This window comes from Myotis yumanensis, unplaced genomic scaffold (assembly GCF_028538775.1).
Source record: "Myotis yumanensis isolate MYYU_CA2020_CCGP unplaced genomic scaffold, mMyoYum1.0.hap1 SCAF_5, whole genome shotgun sequence".
NCBI classification, from domain to species: domain Eukaryota; kingdom Metazoa; phylum Chordata; class Mammalia; order Chiroptera; family Vespertilionidae; genus Myotis; species Myotis yumanensis.
This window is the reverse complement of record NW_027223756.1, coordinates 15,009,489-15,030,792: the sequence shown is the minus strand read 5'-3', so window position 1 is coordinate 15,030,792 and position 21,304 is coordinate 15,009,489. Positions and strand designations below refer to the sequence as shown.

The window sequence follows — 21,304 nt, the reverse complement described above, 5'->3', positions numbered from 1 at the left end:
AAGTGATATTTTATTGAATCTTAAAGAACAGAAGACTGGGCACAGAAAGAAGGGAAAAGCATTGTGGATGGAGAAATGGCATAAGCAAGACAAGCATGCAGAGGCGAAAACTCACTATGGGTAAAAGGAGCAGCCAATACCTCAATGTGCCTGGAACATAAGTTAAGATGCCTAGGGGACAAGGATGTTGAAAAGAAAGGGCAGAGCCTTGAGGGGAGTGCTGGAATCCCAAACCAAGGAGCTTTAAGAAAAAGGAAGACAGTAAGGTTAGTTCCGACCACCAGGAGCCATTCCAGCAATCAGCACTGAGCACACATCAGTATATATAAAAGCCTAAACAACCATTAGGACCAAACAACTGGAACGTCCGGTCAACCAGTCACTATGATGTGCACTGACCACCAGGAGGCAGATGCTCAACACAAGAGCTGCCCCCTGGTGGCCAGTGAGCTCCCACAGTGGGAGCACCACTCAGCCAGAAGCCAGGCTAACAGCTGGCAAGTGCGGCTGCAGTGGCGGGTGCCTCCACAGCAGCACTACTGGGCAGTGGCAGTGGCGGTGGGCACAGCAGGGCCGGATGAGCAGCAGTGGAGCTGTGCCCGGCACTGGCTGGGGCTCCTCCCTGGCCACCTGCCACTTAGCACTGCTACATCCCTCGGGGGGAGGCCAGACTGCCTGGCCTGCAGGAATCAGGCCAAAACTGGCAGTCCGACATCCCCCGAGGAGTCCCGGATTGCAAGAGGGCGCAGGCCAGGCTGAGGGACTCCACCCATGCATGAATCCGTGCACCGGGCCTCTAGTATGAAATAAACACAACACTATACTGGTAACTATTTTCTTCACAGGAGTTACATGACTGCAGAGAGGTGTAAACTCTGTCTTTGATTCATGTTCAAATTAGAACCCATTATACTTCCATGGTTTCCATTTTCAAGTTATAGGCACATGCATGTACCTCCTGAATGTGCTGTAAACAACGAGCTGAAAATGTCATCTTAAAGTCGTTTTTAAGTATCCCATAATTATGAATGTAGAGGATAAATTTCAAGCACCTTAGCCATTAAAAATAAAAAAATATAGACTAAAGCATTTTTAGGAATAAGGTGAGCATGGTTGTAACTGTAACCATATTAAAAAGACCATTAGACTATTTTTAATCTATTTTTTAATATGCTGGCTCATTCTGAAATGATTTCCCATAAAAATAAGTTGGGCTTGAAAGGTGTTTTTCAAAGTCATATTCCAAATTTAACACAACTGATTCAGACTGCTCCTTTTAGTCTTTAAAAATAAAGTTTATAATTTTGCATTAAGAATCTTCCACTTAATAGGTAATCAGTAAGTATAGAATCAATATAGACTTGACAACTTACATATTTAGGAAAATGTAGGTGACAATGAATTATTGTAAACCCATGCCTTTAATCAACTTTGAATTAAACTTACACGTGTAAGCCTCAATATAGGTAAAATAAATGACATAGATATTTACATTATAACATTTTCAAAGAGATATTTGAGAGGGTGTCCTGCTCCACCCTTCGTAATTTTCTTTTTTATTTTAGTGGAATTGTTTCTCATATAAATGTGGTAGAGATAACGAGAGTAAGAGTGTCAATGCCATGTAAAATTTGGGAAGTATAAGCAGTATGTTAAAAGGAAGTATATTAAAAGCCAACGGGATACCATGAGAAGACCAGGTGCGAGAGGAAGCTGAATGGGTGGAGGAGGTCAGTGCCAGGAGCACTGGGCTGTAATCCCAGCATTAAGTAGCTAATGCGTTCCCAGGGCAAGTCACTGTACGGCTCTGGAACCTCTTTTTCCTCACTTGCGAAATAAAGCAGCTGCCCTTGATGCCTGGAGAGGTTCCTCTAAGCCCTGAGTGTGTGACTCTCTACATGTGGTTCAGTAAAAATCGAGGGCAGATAAAAGGCCTGGGAAACTTCCAGTGGGAACATATATGAGTTGTAGCCACTCATTCTTTAAGGTCACAGAGGAACAAATACTGTTTTGTTTTGTTTTTATTTACAATCCTTCCTCTGAGCTCTGTACACAAACAAGCATCAAAAGTGGAGATAGGAAAAAGGAAAGCAATCAAGAACTGCATTTAAAACCCCGTTATCCAACTTTTGGACCCAAGAAGCAAAATCGCTCCTCAGCCCCCAAACTGCCATTTACCCAACCACATTCACCCATCAGTTTTCCTCCACAGTGTCTCCTTGTGACTCCTCCCTACCTCTCTGGGAATGCAGTTGGAGAAAATGTTCAACTGATTTGTGCATACGGGGATGAAATTCTGGCTTCTCCCATCTGAGCCAAGTGTCCCTGGCGACCTTTAAATATTCCTGTCCTACACAGTCGCATGGCCTCTAATGGCAAGTATGCACTGACTCAAACTAGATGCAAAACATGAACGAAATTCTGTTCAGAGCCTCACAGCATTAAAGAATAATGGCTCTAAATATTCCTGGTCTGATCTGAATAATACTCTGCAAATATTTCAGACGATTCCCTCACCTCCACCCCAGCCCAACCACCTCATGATTGAATTTCATGACTTTAATTAACATGAAATCCAAATGCACAGCCATCACCAATATATCTTGCTGAAGGTGATCCCTGCAAAAAGGCTCTGTGGTCACTAAAGTTTGGGACATGCCATGTACTGTGTTTTGGGTGTTCATAGTGCATGCCAATCTCACCAAAGCTCTGCAAAGTCCTAGACCAAGAACCGGTTGAATTATTTGACTCAACCTTTCCCAAACTTACCAAGAAAAACCTCCCTCCTTTGTCTCCCATAGGGTACCTATTGATATCTAAAGAGCTGGTATACAATATTCCATAGAACTATCTGGAAGATGAATTAGAGCAACATCAAGGTATAACAATCAGGTTTATATCAGATACCAGAATCTGAAATGTAGAGGGGGGAAAATATTGACTAAGGACATATCAAGAGGGAGATCCAATTCTGTGGCTAATTAAATGGTTCTGATGAAGTTCAAAGAAGGCTTTTGCAAATAAACATGATAATTGCATATTGCAAGTGTGCTTGCTCTAAAAGTAGAAAACAATAGTGGAAGAAAAGAAGCCATCATCACTCACCTCGGTCCCGCCCCCCCCCCCCCCCCCCCCGCTCTAACTTTGGAGGGAGCCTCAAGGGAGTCAACTCTAGACAGAAGGAATTACTAGAATTGTAGCTGATTTCAAAGAGGATTTAATCTAAGCCCCTCATTTTCATATGGGGAAACTGAGGCCCAATGACCAACACTGACTAAAATCTGGATGCTCTGACCGGGCAATGGAAGGCCTGCAGTCAGTATGCAGGTCTCCTGACTGGCCCCTTGCCCACTGCTACCCCACGCAGTCTCAGCCTTTGCTGGGGTGATTGTCATCTGCAGTTCTCTGCACCCTCTGCTCCTCGCAAATCCCATCACTGTACTTTCTTTACCAGCAGCTTAAATACCTTAAACTGTATGAATTTTCTGTGAGAGTTCAGTGATTAAATAAGAGGACTATGAGAGCCTCAATTGTCTAGCACAGAGACCCACCCGTATGTAACAGGAAGCTTGATTGGTTATTCGAACAGCCTACTTCTGGCTACACCACTCTCTCTGCCTTCTAGAACCTTGCCTCAAATTTGAAATTGCAAATTGAACACTGGATTATATAAACATATTATGAAACTCTCTAATTTGTTTCATGGGACCAAGTTGTTTTTCCAAATGAAACGCCAGCTTCCACAAGCCTAATTTTAATCACCCATAGTACCTAGCCCAGAGCTAGACACCTAGAGGCAAGCCAGCCAGTACTCATTGTTGAGAAATTACAGGAATTCAGAAGGAGATACTAAAATAATGATTGTATTTACAAACTGGTAGCAGGAGCCCCTTCCTCCTCCAAATCACATGTTGGCGGGAAATCAAAAGCAACCAAGTACATCTCTGACCAAGAAAATATTCAACTCACATTAAAAATTAGGACACATCCACCCTGTTGGTTTTCTTGGGTTTATGTTAGAAAGGAAGGGAGAGGTAAAAAGAGGAAGAAACATCAATGATGAGAGAGAATCACTGATGGGCTACCTGCTGTACTCCCCCTACTTGGGATCAAGCCCACAACCCAGACATGTGCCCTGACCAGGAATCGAACCATGACCTCCTACTTTACAGGTCGATGCTCAATCACTGAGCCACACCGGCCGGGCTACAGGTTTGTGTATTTTTTAAGTCTTCTGGGGTAAGACAAGATAAGCATAAGAATATCAATAAAATAAGCTGTTTTAAAAATGAGAGAGAGAGAATAAAGAAAGGGTTAGAAACAATGAAGGAAAAGTAACAAGACAGTGAACCAAACTCACAGAAAAGCCATGGAGTTCACCAAAACTTGGGGTCCCGCAGGAGGCAGCCCTGAGTCAGGAGCAATGGCGTGCCACCTTTCTTCTTCCCAACCCTCAAGAGACAGTCAGTGAGCTAAACTGAACTACTCATTTGCAAAAGATTGGGTTGGTAGAGAAAGAGCACAGATGAGGGCAAATTAAGCCAGCCCTATTTTCTGTAGCTCTTTTTAAAAACCCTTTAGCTATAAAAGACTCAGCTGCTAATCTAAAATGTTGCCTGCCTGTCCTCACCCACAAGCCTGCTTCCTAAGGCTTTAGGCTATCCAGTGAGAAAATGGAGAAGAGATCAAAGTTTATTTATAATTAGAAGACCTCAATTTTAGAGGTGGCATGTCCTCAAGATCACATGGCCAGGGGACAAAGATTTCAGATAGATAGTGGTCTTACTCTAGCAATGAGGTCCAAACAGGTTAACTGTTTTGCCTAAAATCACTTAAGAAAACAAAGGAAAAGACTGCCTTCTGCCCCCAACACAAGGCATGTACCTTTCATAAGGATTAAATCGCCCTACCAGCCAGTGGCTTCACCACAAACATATACAACTAGAAAGTGGTAAAATCCTTGGGTCAAATTTTGGCATAGGGTAAATCATGGACAGTTAATAAGGTGAGCCCTGTAGTTGGACTGTCTAGGTTCAAATCCCATTTGATAACTAACAGCTCATTTAACTTCCCCAAGCCTCAATTCCTCGTCAGTAAAATGAGAATGACATGGTATACAGATGTTATAAGACTTGCATGAGAGCCATAACAAATACTTAGTACCTGGCAAAAACTAAAGCTCAATAACCATTAAATAAAATCTGTAATGCTCTGCATTTTTCTATAAGTTTTTCATAAATATCTTCTCTTAAATATTCATAGTATCAAGTTCTCATTCTATCCAATGGAAGCCTAGAAAAATGATCCCAAAATTGATTGATATCTTTTGCCCCTACCCAAATAAAAGGTACTTAACTACTACTATGATTACACTACTATGACATCTGTGTGTTTTTTTTCTCGTCTTTCTGTTCTTCTTCTCTCTCTCTCAATATTCCATTTGCTTGCTCATTAACCTGGGCTTTTATTTCCTCTGTAAAAATGTACATTGTAGCTCCAATCCCATCTCTATCACTATTGGGCTGTGTGGTGTCGGGCAGGTTTCTTAAGCCCTCTGACACTCGGTTGACTCAGTTGACTGGGAACAAGGTAGAGGCACATGTGAATGACTTCCTGATGGGTAGATGAACTTATTCCACAGTCAGCGTAGTGCATTTGGGCTAAGACAGGCAGGGGTGCCCTGTTTGATTGACTTGTTTTCGGCACAAGGTTTTAAATGAAGTTCAGATGAACTCACCTTATTCTCAGAGGTCAATGAGACTTACTGCCTATTCTGAGCCCCACTTCTCTTCAGACCTTACACTGACTACAGTGACATGGATAAGTAACAGAATGACGGATAGAAAGAGGTGGAGATAGAGCCCACATGACCTGGCACAGGCTGTGCTTGTGTAGACTGCTGTCTTCAACAGGGATGAAGATACCCGGCTGGCAGTCAAACATGCCATGTATGTGATGCTTCTGATTTTACAACCCAATGGTTCTGACGGAGAATGGGCTGCAGTCGGCACGGGGAACTCAGTCCACCCTTCATGCCTGGGATGTTCTAACTCGGACTACAATTACTCTGGGGGACTGAGAAGCCCATCCCTGATTCGGCTTTACCAGAGCTTTGATTCTCTGGCCAAGCACATGCCGTTTGCTGGCTGCATGAGAAACACAAACGAGAGACCAGGCTGGCAAGGGGCTTGTCAGGGTGGACACTGGCAGTGAAAAGTGCACATAGAAAGCTTAAAAAGACAGGCTCGGCTTTGGAAAGATAAACATAATCAACTATCGAAGTCTGTATTCTGCTTATCTCGATGGCCCCTCTGGAGAGAAAACACACATAAAACATCTAGATGGGATAAGCAGTGGTGGGAGAACCTCTAGAAATGGAAATAGAAAATCTGAGTTCTAGCTCCAGTTGCCTACTGACTTCTTTGTATGGCCACATGCACACCACATTCACTCCGTGGGCGCTGGATGGCTGCTTTCAGGTTGTGTAAGGAAGGATGTATTTCTAAGCCTCAGTATCCTTATCAAGACAAGATACATGCTAAGTAAGAGTCTTTACCTCGTGGTGTAGAGAGTGACATGATCAATGTCAAGCCCAGCACAGTGCGTAGCTCATAGTACTAGTAAATCTCAATGAACTTTAGCGGTTCATATGACCACTTGCAAAGCGAGTGGAACGAATGGGCCCTATATATAGTACCTTGTAGCCCTAACATTGTTTTTATTCTAAGCTTTGGTGAGGTGAAAGAGAAGGGATTAGCTGGCTGGGAAGTCTAGGCTCAGAATTTAGAAAGCAAAGGCAAGTTTGCCATGGCATCTATATAATGGTGTTTACAGTTTGTAATCTTGAGCTAACTTGATTATTGCTACACAAGTCAACTGGCACGTTAAAATAACAATCACAGTGCTTGGTTGCAGTCACGCACTGAGATGCCTGAGCCCTGTAAATTCCTAGGTCTGCTTCTCCCAGGTTCCCCCGGCAAATCGCTCGGTTTCTGAGTCACTGAATAAGTCAAGGACCACCTACCCCTACATTATTACTGTCGTTTGAATGGTGCTCCGTGAGGATGGGCCTACAAGAGACTCCACCTGCAAACATCCACAGATGACTCCCTTGCTAGAGTTTGGACGAGGCTTTTCCTATAGATTTTGTGACCTCGTATCTTCCTTTCTAACTGCCAATATCCAATAGACCTCCACCTCATGGCAAGCCCAACAGGACAAATGACCAAACAAAAACTCTGCCAGTGCTAATGGGTCACGGGATGGAAGTCATTTCAGTGGCAAGGGTTGCCTCCTGGTAAGCCCAACCTATCTTGCCTAGTTTGCCGGAGTCCTGGACACTGGTGCTGGCCCACCCAGGGTGGCACCACAAATTCCACACACTCTATTAGACATTCAAGTGTAGACAGTATCTTCCACTAGACCAAGCTATTAGATATTAATGTTCAGACAACACCTACCTCACTCCAGACCAGCATGGTACCGAATATGACCTGTAACCCATCAAAGAAATTGTCCCCTATGATGATCACAGTCGCGCCTCCCGTCGTCCATCCTTCACTCGGGCTGATGGCTTTGATACAGGGAGTAGCTGCTTTTCAACACACATGAAAAAGAGAAGGAGTCTGCTGTTAGAATCAAACTTTAATGATGGGAGACTTGAGAAAAAGAAAAAAAAAATCTTTTATCTTTTCACGAACGAAAAGTCCCGCAAAGATCTCAGCATTTCTTAGCTGCATTAGGACCAGAAACCTTAGGGTGCAATTTCAGTTTTTAAAAGCATTCTTTTCATTCTTTCTATTGAGAGACATATGTTTGCCCCAAATCATTTCAAACCTGAAATCTTATGAAATAGAATATTTAATTTACGAAAATATTACAGATTATGAAAAATGAACAATGAATGACTTTTTGGAACACACTGGAAAACTTATAGAATTGCTTCATAATGAAATCTACATCCTGAAAATAAAGCTCATAGATTTTTAGATAAACATTTCTGTCCAATGGGAAGCAGGAAAAGAGGCACAAGCAAAAAATTATTCTTGCTGAAAGCCCTTTGTCTGTAACACTAACATAGAACATTCCTCGTTAAAAATCATTAAGATTTTTTTTCATTAAATGTTATGGATTCCATTTTAGAGGTGCAAAGTGTGCAGGTCACTTGGGGTGAATTATGCAACTGCACAGCTGAGTCAGGGCTGAACCACAGAGAGTCTCATGACCTTTGTTTTGCTGTCATTCCCAGGCATAAACTCCTAGAACTGACTTTTTCAGAATTTCATATCTCTTCTTTTTCCATTATAAATGGCCCTTGGAGATGGGGAATAATTTGCAAATACTGTAATTCCAAACAGACTGGAGGTGGTTTGCCTGATGAGCATGGTGTACTTTCAAGAGAATTGCTGGGCATAAATGTAATTGTAGTATTATGTTTTAGAACTGTCTCAGAGGGCACCTTCCTTCCCCTGAGGATGTTTACTCTGCGATGCCACGCTGCTTTTGCCATGATTGCTTTTATGAACACGACCAAAGCAAAATTCTAGAGTGAGGAATGTGTTGTGCCAGGAGAGAAAATGAGACCCTCCTCTATAAAAAAAATTTATTAAGTATCCAAGCCTGACTTTTCAAGTATTGAAGCCAATGTGAGCACCAGTTAATTTTAATGGGACCGAAAACTGGCAAAAATTATTGGACTTTGTCAAATTTGGCAAAAAGTCATGCTTTAACTTTTGCAAGAAAGAAAATATGAAGCCCAGCCCAGTGGGACCATTGCTCACGTGCAGCCACACAAACAAGCAGAGTGGGTTTGATTTTGGTTCAAATTAATCTTATAAAATTGCACAGAGAAATTAGGAAATATCCAAACTAAACATTTCACGTTGGCTGAACTCAGAGTAATGCATTGACAACTCAAACTGGGCAGCTCGGATGCCTTTTTTCTCCTCCACTTTCTCCCCAAAACAAAATAATTAATCAAGAAAATGTAAATGATTCATGACTTGAAAAATTCCTGTCCCATTTTTAACACACATAAAGGTTGTGATTCACAGTTCCACAGGCCTAGGGCTTTTTCTTAAGCAACATTTTTCTCTAAAAGTAAAACAGGTTAACATGCATAATCAAGTACCCCAAATCAATGATAAACTATGATGTATGATTTCAAGCAAATTATGAGAGAAATAAACTACATTTCACAAAGATGTAAAATTCTTCAAATAAAAGCAGTTTGGAAACATTCTAGTTAAAGTCTCAAAATCTTAACTCTTAATTTCACACTCAGTATATTCAGTGGCTAGAGTGGAGTAGAAGAGGTCTTGCTCTCTCTCTTGAAACTACTGAGAAGAATGGAATATTGGTTTAACCGAACTGGCCTGGACAGCGTCCCTCCTGATGGGAAAGTGCAGAACCCAGTGGAATTAATAAATGTGGATCCTGTGATTACCTTCATAAAACACAAAATAGTCTTGGCATTTATGTCTGGATTAGCCTGGGGGTTGCTTTTAATTTTTAAATTCTTATTTTGTTTTTTAGTCACACAAGTATGTTTCTTTAGATCAGTGGTTCTCAACCTTGGCTACACATTAGAATCACCTGGGAATCTTTTTAAAAATCCTGATTTCTGGGCCTCATCCTTCGGAAATTCTGTTTCTTTGTTACTAATGTTGTGGCCCTACCCCATAACAAAGAAACAGAATTTCCGGAGGATGAGGCCCAGAAATCAGGATTTTAAAAAGATTCCCAGGTGATTCTAATGTGCAGCCAAGGTTGAGAACCACTGCTTTAGATAAATATGGTCTCCTCCAGGCTTTCTCATCATTGTACAGAAAGAGCCAGAATGCGCTGGTGTATCTTTGAGACTCACCTATAGTTAAGATGTTACAACAGCATAGCCAACACCTGCTGGATTTAGACTTGAACCCCTCCCTCTTCCTCTTCTTTCCCTTTGTTATTTGTAGGATACAGAAGGCATGTAAATGTGTGTGTGCGTGTGTTTGTGTGTGTGCTTTCAAACATTTCCTGAGAAAAACTGTGTCTTCAAATTTTGTGAGCAACTGTCCAGAGATGCTAGATGCAACTTGTCAGAAGAGAGAAAGAGCAGCAAGTTTGGTGAGGAGACAATATATGACACTATCTTATTAGATTTTTGGAGAAAAAAGTCTTGAAGGAAGTACCCCAGGAAAAGAATGGCACATTTCACCTCTTGATCCATCCTACCTCAATACTCAGTGTCATCCACTGTCCCTGCCTGGAGACTAGATGCCATTTTTAGAACAGGTAAGTCACGCAGCCCTTTCTCAGTTTAGACCTCGCCTGGTTCTAGAGGTGCTCTTACACATCTGTATGTCTTAGCAGTCTTGAGCGGAAGCTCTATAGTACTTCCCCAGTGGGAAGCTTGGAAAATATGTAAAGGAATCATGGACTGCGCCACTGAGAGAGAGGGGTGAGAAAGAGATGTTACCGGCATTTAGTGCCAGGAGGCTAAGAATGCTGTGTATCTCTAACTCTTCCTGCGGTGGTCCTCTAATATGAAGAACTCTAAAATGTCAATAGTGCAAGGTAGAAAATACTCTACCTAAAAAGACCAGGCCCAAGAACAGGTGTTAAGAACTGACAGAGCCATACAGGTCAAGTCAAGAAACACCGATGAATAAAACAGGGTTTCGGAACAAGCATGAGACGGAGAGATGGCCACTGACACTAGGAACTGGAGAAGCAATGGGGAATGACAGGACACTGATGGGCTGGCGGTTTGCTGAATACATCCCCCACCTAAAGGTGTCACTGCTACTCAGCTCCACACAAACACAGCCCCGGGTTGGGGGTGGGACTTCAGAAAAAAGGATGGGAACCCAGATTTTTATGTGAAATTTCCAAATCTTTAAATGTTGGCAGCTAATTCAATAAACTGTGTTGGCTAAACAAAATGAGTAGATTTAACTCATAGAATACCATTTTACCCTTCCACCTGAGATACGAATTTGCCAGACTAAACGCAGCCCAGGAAATACTTGCAAATATGACCAAACTAAGGTACCCAAATGTCCACAGCAATACTGACAGTAAAATATCCAAGAGTCTAGGTGCCCCCAGCTAGAGAGTGATTAAATAAACCGTGGTACATCCATACTATAGAATATCAGGAGTGTCCTTAGAACAGATGAAAAGAAATTCTATAAACTGACATGGGTAGCTGTCAAAATACATTAGGGAGGGAAAAACGTAATTTGTAATCTGGAGAATAGTGTAAACTTGTTTATTTAAAAATGATATATGAGCCTGTATGTGCATAAGTATGTGAGAGCATGAGTGTGAGCTTGTATGTATGTGTGTGTACGTGTATGCAGTTACCAGTGAACAGGTATGATAGACAAAGGTCTGGAAGGTTGTCCACCAACTCTTGTCAGTGGGTCCACATGCAAAAGGAATGTGACTGGCGTGGGACTGACAGAGAAGGGTGACCATTAAATTTGACTCTGTAGACATCCGTAGGGTTTGAATTTTTTCAGTGAGCACATGTTAAGGCAATGCATTATTATACATAAAAATTAAATAACAGCAGAGCATTTAACTCTGTGAGAGATAAAGATTGTACTTTTCAAAGCAAACTGGCGGTGATTGTTTTAGAAGCCAGGCTGTGTTGAGTAACAGACCCTGAGCCTCTCCTTCCCTCTTCCTTTTGGGTGACTCTGAGGAAGCTCAGTCCTCTAACAGCCCAGGACTTATATCTCCTGCATTCAGGATACCCAGGGAGTCCCCGAGGTAAGAGGAGGAGAGATAGTTTTTAATATAGTCGCAGAAGATGTAGTCAGTGGAATTTGAGGGTGAAAAGAGTTATAAAAGAATTCAATCCAGCCCAGGAGTCTAATAATCAATAAAATTCTATCGCCAAAAAAACATTACAAAATGGGGGAGGAAGAGGGGGCTTGAATACAAAACCACTTTTACCAGCCAAACCTTGATTTAATTAATAAATGTTCTTCCTCACCAGTGAATTTTCACACGTCTAGGTATCCACAAGGATTGCTAGCCAATTCCTGCTTGCAAACCTTATTAAACACAAAAGTTCAGAGGGGTTGGTATTTTTGCTTCTTCTTTTTTTTTTTTTACTTCTCCCCCCACCCCCAACAGCCACCAAAATAGAGATTTTCCTTCCTTCACACTATGACAATAACGTGATTACCCCACCACAGTTTAGCATAATGGCTCTGAAATGCTCGTGGCACATTGCAGAGTTAAAGTGGAAATTATTAGGTAGCTCTTCTTTGTTATAATAATGATCACTCCACAAATAAAAGCTCTTCTCCCAAAGGTACTGCAAGGCACAAAATGCTAATTCTGGAGATTATGTGTGCGCTTTTATTAAATATTACTATGCCCTGTCTGTCTGAGGGCTTCTTTGCTCTGATTGTTTTATGAGTACCATGTTAATGTCATTCCCATCTTGCTAGCAGCAGGCACACATTTTAGCGTTTGCATGAGAGTTGATCAAAGGCCACGTGCTGGGGGAATTGCTGAGAAAACACGGACAAGCGATAAAAATCTAACAGATTAATTGGTTTAAATTTCATTTCAGGGTGTTGAACTTTGGCTCAGGACTCTAATACTACACCGTGAGTCAGGGCCTAATTACCAGATTTCCAATTTGCTTCTGAACAATGGTCGGGGTGAGGAAAAGAGAGGGAAGAATGAGGGGGTGGGAGGGAGGGGGGAGAGAAAGAAACTGCTCAGCCTCCAGTACATATTTAACAACTAACGTTCTGTGTGCAGACAGCGGCGCCAGGGGATTCTGATGTCACCTGCTCTACCTCCTGAGCGTTTATATTTCCTCCCCATAGCCATGGAAGGCAGAAGAAATCACACATGCCCTCAGTGGTTTAAAATTTTCTGATTTACAAGATCAATGTTACAAGATTCGAGTGCCTGCTCACTGGCATTGGAGCATCAGGCTCTTTATTAGCAAGGTGAATTTATAAGGGGGAATCACCCCTCCGCCTCCAATAGAAATGATCTATTTCACAGAGAGAGAGCAAGGGCCAGGAGAGCCATGTTTACCACGGGGTTTATGGGTGGCCTTGGGAATAAGGGTTAATTGAGCTCAGAGGTGCCTGCCCATTGAGGTGAATTAGTGGTGTGCACGGCAATCAGCAGGGTCCTGGGGCTGCTCTTACTTTCGCCTCTGAAATCTCTTTGTGCTGTGATCAATACCTCACTTGTTTGGGGGAGCTGTGGAGGTGATCTGGGTTCAGCATTTATCATCTTTTATCCCCCAAACCAGGCTTTCACAACAGTTGGTGTCCCGTTAAGGGACCTCACTAGAGAGCCATTGTTGTGCTTTTATTCCCCATTCCTGTATTCAAGTTCGCTGGGGAAACAACACTGGATCAGTTGCTAAAATGCACAAATTTAGAAATGTTCTAATCCCATTCTAAATCTCAAGGTGAAATCCCACAAACGCGAGTATAAGGTTCTTTCCCATTTCCATTGTGTGTGGCTTTGAAAAGGATGTAGACTCTCCTTCTCCGGCATTTTATTAACCAGAACTCTCTATGGATGAGCATTTCCACAGAGCGGGTCACTGGTGCATACAGCGGAGACGATGTCCGCACCAGCCCGCATGGCTTCTGAATAAAGCCAGAAAGATGCAATTATATTAGGTGGATTTTAACATTCCGTGTTATAGGGTTAGAATACAGGGAAGAGCACCAGCTGTTTAAATTACACATCTACCCCTTAGAGCGAGCTTGAAGTAGTCATTTACCCTCCCCTCTCTACGCCGTGGTTGCCCCGTGGGTACCCACCTTGTAGACTTCTGGCAAAATGAAGCATGTGCCCACTTGTGTTTTGTGCCTGGTAGATAGTCCCCTAGATGCTAGCAAATAATTATTGTCATTATCATCAGCTCCCCATTAGCCAGAGTTTATTTATTTACTAGAATGCCCTGTAGTCTCATCACTGAGAAAATGTAGTTTATTGGAAAACTTTCCTAGGAACTTCCAATCCAGTGACTTGCTAAGCAGCCAGCTCGATCCACGGAGGCGGTGGGGTTGGCATCCACCCCTCCAAAGTAGAATGTTTTCTTAAGGCTCTCATTTGCCTGGAATGAATATTCATGGCAATCTTTTCAGAGATGAGGAATTGACTTTAATTTTATTGTCCCATGCTCTTGAGACTTGGCAGAAAAGGTTGCAAAACCCATGAGCTCAGTTCATTTCTTCGGGACAGTTGTGGCCCCATAAAGTCTCAGGCCTTTCTCCCTCGTATCTACTTGATTTGGGCGAAGTTGTGCTTGGGAGAAACCTGTTCAGAGACAATGGGGACACAATGTATCCCCACTTGGACTCAGCACACAGATTTCTGGGTCGTTTGAGTGAAATGACTTTTCTGACTGCACACAGCTCAGTGCAACACCTGTGTTCTCTGACCTTGGCAACTGGCAGCTACTGGCCAGGAAGGAAGACTGGGTGTTCGCCCTAGGAGAAGACTGGCCCTCCTTATTTTCACCCTGTACAAGAGGCAAATCTATTCAAGGTCTACCCACCCTCTTTCTGATGCCTTAGAAACCAGTAGTAGTTATGATGCCTGACCTGAACCTTAGTACCACCCTGCGAGAACTTCACTTGCAGAATCCTAATTGCCCCGCAGATTCCTGGGCAGATACTAGACCAAAAGACTGGATAGTTTCCTGACTCGAGGGGTAGCAATCTTTGTAACTCTTACTCTCTTGCTTTGAGTTACCAGATTTATTTCTGCCTTCCTTTTTACTTTTCAGTAGTTGGCTTATGCAGTTAAGCATTTTATTGTTTATTAAGGTTTTAATTTTGTTTTGTTTTGTTATTGGTCTGTATTTACTATTCCATCCACTAGCATATCTAGATATTACTTGGCAAAGAATCATATATTATACATGCAAAAGAGCCTCTGTGTGTGTGTGTGTGTGTGTGTGTGTGTGTGATGTTTGTCATTTTCAAGAGAAATGTAACCCATGATATAGAGATTTCTCAACTCCAGATGCAATTAAATCTATTAAATATTAAATGAGGAGATCAAGAATTTCAAGTGTTTTTCATCCTTTATTCCAAAGTGACTTCACTTGGCAAGAAAGCCCTTTGCTTTGACAGCATTAATGGTTCTCACATAAAAAGAAAAAAAGGGAAAAGTCCTGGTCACGAGATGGAAACACATATCCAACACTCATCCATATCAAGGCAGGGTTAACCTGGTAGGGAGAGCTAGCACCATGTGTATCTAAACTTAGCACCATGGGTAATTCCAAACTATGCCATTTGCTAAACAAAGACCAAGCCCAAGTTGTATCTGCCTCCTGATTATTTTGTAGCTTTCCTATTCTATTCCGAATTAGCACAATTCCTCAACAGTCAGTGGACATGGCGTTCAAGGAAGGGAAAAACAAATCTTGGTGTAACAGTTGTAATCTGAACATGCCAGAGCAAGTGCTTTTGTGTTTCTAAGTTTGTCCACCTGAGATCCACATCTGTGCAGGTTCACTACACACCGTTACTTAGCAGTGAAAAATCTTTACATTTTGATGCACCTACAACTTCTAAATTGCACTTGTAAGACCTGTTGAAGGCTTATTGATTTAATGACATGCAACACAGCATTGTTTCATAATATGCAAAACAATGTTTGTTAAAAACACTTTGGAAGCTTAGAATTTTATAGCTCAAGGGTGTGAGAATGTACTGTTCTCTGACTCATGTTTGATCTGTCACATCCAAAATTGAAATGCACAAAATATTAATCCTGGAGCAGCTAATAACATATATTACTATCAGCCTTCCTTATTTCTTCTCTCTCTCTTTCTCTCGTTCTATGATTGTCAGCCACACCATTACAAAGTAATGGGGAAAAATTATCATGGAGGGTTAGATAACCCTAAAAATGAATTATTCATGGGTCCAATTGTGATATTCATTGCAACAATAGTAAATTCACTTGCCTCTGATTATACAATAAGTAAATAACTCTTTTCTTCCTGGCAAGAACAACTTTCATGCACAAATTTATTTTTATCCCAATTCTCCTGATTATCCTGTTGTGAGAAAAGTTCTAGACATCAAAGCCAAGGAAGGGAAGTGAAAATAACTTTCCAAAAATGAACACTCAATCTTATCCTATATAATAAAAGCCTAATATGCAAATCAACCGAATGGTGTAATGACCAGTCGCTGTGATGCACACTGACCACCAGGGGGCAGACACTCAACTGATTGGGGGCAGCTCCTGTGTAGAACGTCAGCCCCTCAAGAGGAAGGCGACCAGCGGCGGCAATTGGAGGGCAGGGCTGGTCAGAGGGCGGCACCAGGCCGCCAGCCAAGGTGGGTGCCAGCGGGGCTTCCCGATCGCCCCACCCACCAGTCGTCCCTGACTGCAGGCCAGGCCTAGGGACCCTACCTTATATATTGGGAACAGTCTCTTAGATTTAAAAATTAAAACTCTAACACTGAACAAACAGGATGAAGCAGCAATGACATGCATGGACTATGGCTTGCACATTTTGTGGTCAGCCCTGATTCTGACACTTATAACTGTGTGACAAAGCCAATTACTTAACTTCTCTCTGCTTCAGTTTTTCCACCCATAAGATGGGGAAAATGGTACTACTGCCTCAGAAGGATCATGTTATGTACTACTTTTTATAATCGGGACAAAAAAATGTAGCTGCCCATACAATAGCAAGATGCCTTTCACTTGTATGAAAAGTATGGTCACTGGTGCTTGCAGCGTCCCAGATTGCGAGAAGATGCAGGCCGGGCTGAGGGACCCCCCGCCCCGCCCTTAGGCCTGAATTTCATGCACTGGACCTCTAGTATTGTAAAGAGGTAACAATTTTCAGGTTTAAAAAAAAAGTCACTGCTTCGTCAAGGAATACTCAGGTCTTGATTCACAAGCCATCATCCTGGGCCTGGAAAATCATAAAGGCAAATACAAACAAGTCTAGTGGAAAATGTGTGACGTTAATCTTGGCTGGAGTCATATTTTTAACAGGCCTTGAATGTTTGTGCCGGATTACCCAGATGGTCATACAGGAATCGGCCTGATAGGATTAAACCTTTATGCCGAACTCTGCTCCATCTGTTCGCCAAGGTTTCTCTCCCCTTATCTGAATATGAATTTTTAGCCTCCTTGGGTCTTGGAGCTGAACATAAATTCAGCATTAAAAAAAAGACACATGCGGAAAATTTAACATTTAGTTAGTTAGTCTCCATTGAGATAACCTTGGTCTTTTTTCTAGAACACATTTTTGGTGAAGAATTTTCCTCAGAAGGAATTTAAAAGTATGCAGAATCAACTTTTGTTGTTGCTGTTGTTAGAGGGCTTTGTCTTTCTCTCCTATTGAATCCTGGGGCTCATTCACGTCTCTGTCATCAGAGAGGTTTGCATGGATGTTTGCCCATGGAGATGGGAAAGGAAGAAGGGGCCTCCTCTCTGCAGAATCCGACTGTAAGAATAGATGATATGGAACTCTGACCAGATGAATGATCCAAGCAGAATATCCTCATGTGTGTTTTGTTCTCTTTTCTTCCCATTACAAGAGGATTGGGATTAGTCATCATGTGACAAAATTAGCTTCAATAGCAGTTTCTATCATTTTCATTAGGTTTTCTGTGTTTTTAGAGAGGCCTTTCTTTGGAGGGAGGGGTGTAATTCAGAGCTTCATCTTGAATGAAACAGGCTGATGTTAGCTTTACCCTCCTGTGCATAAATCCCTAGAAATCATGATATTATTTATCAGTTGACAAGTTGGTTTGGGGCAAGTTTCAGGACAGAGGCTACTGAGTTACCAATAGGCCGAAATCTGGTAAATGGTTCTGGGGTTTCCAAACCTGTGACAAAGGAAGGAAGGGAGGGTTCTGACTGCTGGGCTCAGCAAAGCAGGTCAGTGTCAGAAACTTTTAAGCAAACAACATGCAAATGAGTAAGTTGCATGAAAGAGGGATCTTTGAGAATCCTACTTTGTAGCTGGTATATGGCAATGTGATCATTCGATGTGATCAATGTGTGCTTGTGGTGGAAACCGCAGAGACGGCAGGCAGCCCACGGAGCCCTGGCTCTGGGAATATCGGATCCCTCTAGCAGTCAGCAGGCCTCCATCGCCTTTCCACAGTCCCCTTGGCAGCACTGGCTCTGGGCTCTATGCTCTCATGAATGACAGGGTCAATCAAGCGTTCTTATTGGTAGGAATGGACAGTCAACATCTTGAAAACACATAGCCTTGGCTCCTTAAATCAACAAGAATTATAGTTGGATAATAAGGGGAGGTTTCCTTTCTGAAAGGAGGTGATGTTGTGTAACAAAGCCCACTAGAAAGCAATCTCTTGTAAAATGAACATGCCCACACACACAGCCCCAATGTCTATTCTCCACATTTTATTCTAAACAAGGACGCCTGACTGGATGTTCAATCCCATTACTTACATCTGCTTTGCCCAATACAGTAGCCACTTGCCACATATGGCTATTAAAATCTAATTTTCAATTAATTAATTTTTTAAAAAATAAATTATTTTCTTAGTCATACTAGCCACATTTCAAGTGGCCAATAGCTACATGCGACTTGTGACTATTATGTTGGACAGAAAAGAGACAGAACATTTCATCATTACTGGAAGTTCTATTGGACAGTGCTAACCTAAAGATCAAATTTAAATACCTGTACCCATAATTGGTAAAGAATAATCAGAGCTACCATTTAGGGATGCCTTCCATATGCCAGGAGCTTTGCTAGGAATAATTACTCTCTAATACCACCACCAATGATCACAAAATCAAATGCTCATAGGGTCAGACAGAAAGGAAAGTAACTAAAATTAGTTAGGGGCAACACCATGGGAGAGGTGGGGACTGTGGCTAACTGTAGAGTATATGCCCCACCTAAAAGGGACACAACTCCTCTGTTTGATCTAATTGTTGTCATTTGAAAATGTGATTCCAGCACTACCAGATCTTCTGAATACAAACATAATCTGAAAATCCAGAATTTTATATAAAATTTCATTACTTTTCATTGTAAAGCAACAAATATATGATTTCTTTAAGCACCATACAAATTAAACTTAAACATACCTCAGCCCTGGATTCAGTCCATGATCTGACTCACCCATGTGCAACTGCTATAAATCCATGCAGGGCCAAGAACCATCGTTTAGTTATTAATTTCTGCAACTACATAACTAATACTGCCACTGACTCATCAAACAATAAACACAAACCACAACCACGGTCAATTCTACTTCTGATTGTTCGAGGCCTCTCCCAGAACCATACAGCAGTCCCTGCTAGCCTTCCTCTGCCCTGCAGGAGATTTTCTGTGAGCAGCTTGGGAGATGAGCTCCCCGCTCCTGAAGGATTTCTATTGTCATCATGCAAGACAGCATAGATAGTGACTTTTTAAGGAAACTGGGTTTTGAATGTGGACAGCATCTCGAAATCAACCTTGTCCAACCTTTAGCAATGCATGACTCCCGCTTTGTGCTTTTCTGAAAAGCAATGCTTATATTTCTCTCCACGACCAAGGCTGCCACTGCTAATGTAGTTGAGTGAACTTTTATTCTGGAGAGCCTTATCATCCTGAGCCAGTTTCCTCTCCTCCCTGACACATTCAGTGACGCTGCACTCCAGTGTTTGTTAGAGCACAGATGTTTCCGTGGTGATGATCAGTGACGTCACCAGCACCGGAATGTGTATCATCAAATTTATCCAGACAGAGCTGCAAAGAAGAGTGGGAATTCCACTTCCATTTGAACTTCATGAGGATTGACTCAGCTTTCTCAGCAATTACTCAGTGGGGTCTGGGCTATTCAATCTGAATGCCAAAGAGCAAACACTCACACTTGCCTGTCTGTGATTCATTTTACTATTGGATTTAATTATGCGAAAAGTCCCCTCTACATATCAAAACCCAGATTAATCTTCCTCCCTCAGACGCCATCTTTCAAAATGTTCCTGCCCTGACCAAAAGCTTTCTGGTGTTTCCCATTAGCCTACACATCAAGTCCACCTCATGAGTCTGGCCAGTTCTCCCTTCCAACCTCATTCCTCAGCTCTCCCCAGTTGCAGGCAGGACTAGGCAGCAGTTAAGGCCACTAGCTCTGGATTCAGGAGGCCTCAGCTTGCCGTCCAGCTTCCTCACTTAGCAAATTACTTGGGCAAGTTACTTTCCTTAAGCCTCCATTTCTACCACTTTAATTGGAAGTAATAATTATGAGAGAAGCCACCTCATGAGGTGGTTGTGAGGTTTACATGAGTTAATCTGCATGTACAGAGTGTGCAATGAATAAAAACGTGAGAGAGAAGAAGACCAGAAGTTGCAGGAGAAGGAGGAGGAAGACAGGGAAGAAGAAAATGAAGAACTCAATGACAGGCTCTCCATATTCACTGTCTTCAAACATACTTTGCACATCCCTACCATTTCTTTTTCAGGAAGGTTATAGCACCCACTTCCACCCAAATAGTATTTGCCAAGAAGACTGGTCTTCTGTGTGAGGCTATTTCTTTCCATCTCCGTCTACACTAGCCCTTCAGGGAACTTTTTCATGTCTTTCCCATTCATCTGCCACTTACTGCACTTTTCCTTCAACTTTTATCTTGATATATGTATGTGTGTATGTGTGTAGCTGGGCATGTATGTATTATGTAAATCAACCCTACTGTCAATCAACCCTATGCATCCCTTGCAGGCAGGGACCTCATTCATTCACAAACTGGATAGACAGCTCTCTGCACTTAATCAATACCTGACAATTAACTCGCATGTTAAGTTTTCAAAGGGCTTGTTCATACATTATCTCAATTATTCTTAATATCAACCCTGAGTTGTAGGTAAGCAGATGTTATTCTAAATTTCTACTTTACAAATGAGGTAACTGATCTCAGACACTCATTTGAACTTGAGACTTTGAGAATCCACATTGGTTGACAAAGTCAAATATTTAAAACACCCAAACTACCCTTAAACTGTGGTATTTATTTAAAATTTCTGCTCAGTTTGGCTAAAATATTCGCTGTAATCATATAAACACAGCCAACGTCCCATAAAATCTTAGTTGTGCAATTCCTTATTCCCAAGATAGAGGGTGGATATTTATTAACTTTACAGAATATTACTTCTCTGTTTCCAAGTAAAGTTATTTTTCCCTTAAGACTCAGCCCCATGTATGAATTATAGTAAAATCTCTCTCTACCTTCTTCTATTTCCACGTTCAAATTATGGCATCCTCATATAATGCCGCAGGTGCCAATTTAAACACAGGAGCATTGAAAACACTGCCAGACTCCC

At 42.0% G+C, this 21,304-nt stretch overlaps 1 protein-coding gene across 4 annotated transcripts in view; it reads right to left on the bottom strand.

The window, feature by feature from the left end:
• EBF1 (EBF transcription factor 1) overlaps positions 1 to 21,304 on the bottom strand; it is a 390,606-nt gene that overhangs the window by 94,028 nt on the left and 275,274 nt on the right. For 2 of the 4 annotated variants that reach the window (XM_070414505.1, XM_070414509.1), the window contains one exon: positions 7,461 to 7,594. In XM_070414505.1, the coding sequence (XP_070270606.1) occupies positions 7,461 to 7,594 (134 nt within the window). The remainder of the gene's footprint in view (positions 1 to 7,460; positions 7,595 to 21,304) is intronic. The other 2 variants (XM_070414506.1, XM_070414507.1) reach the window with 1 other exon arrangement.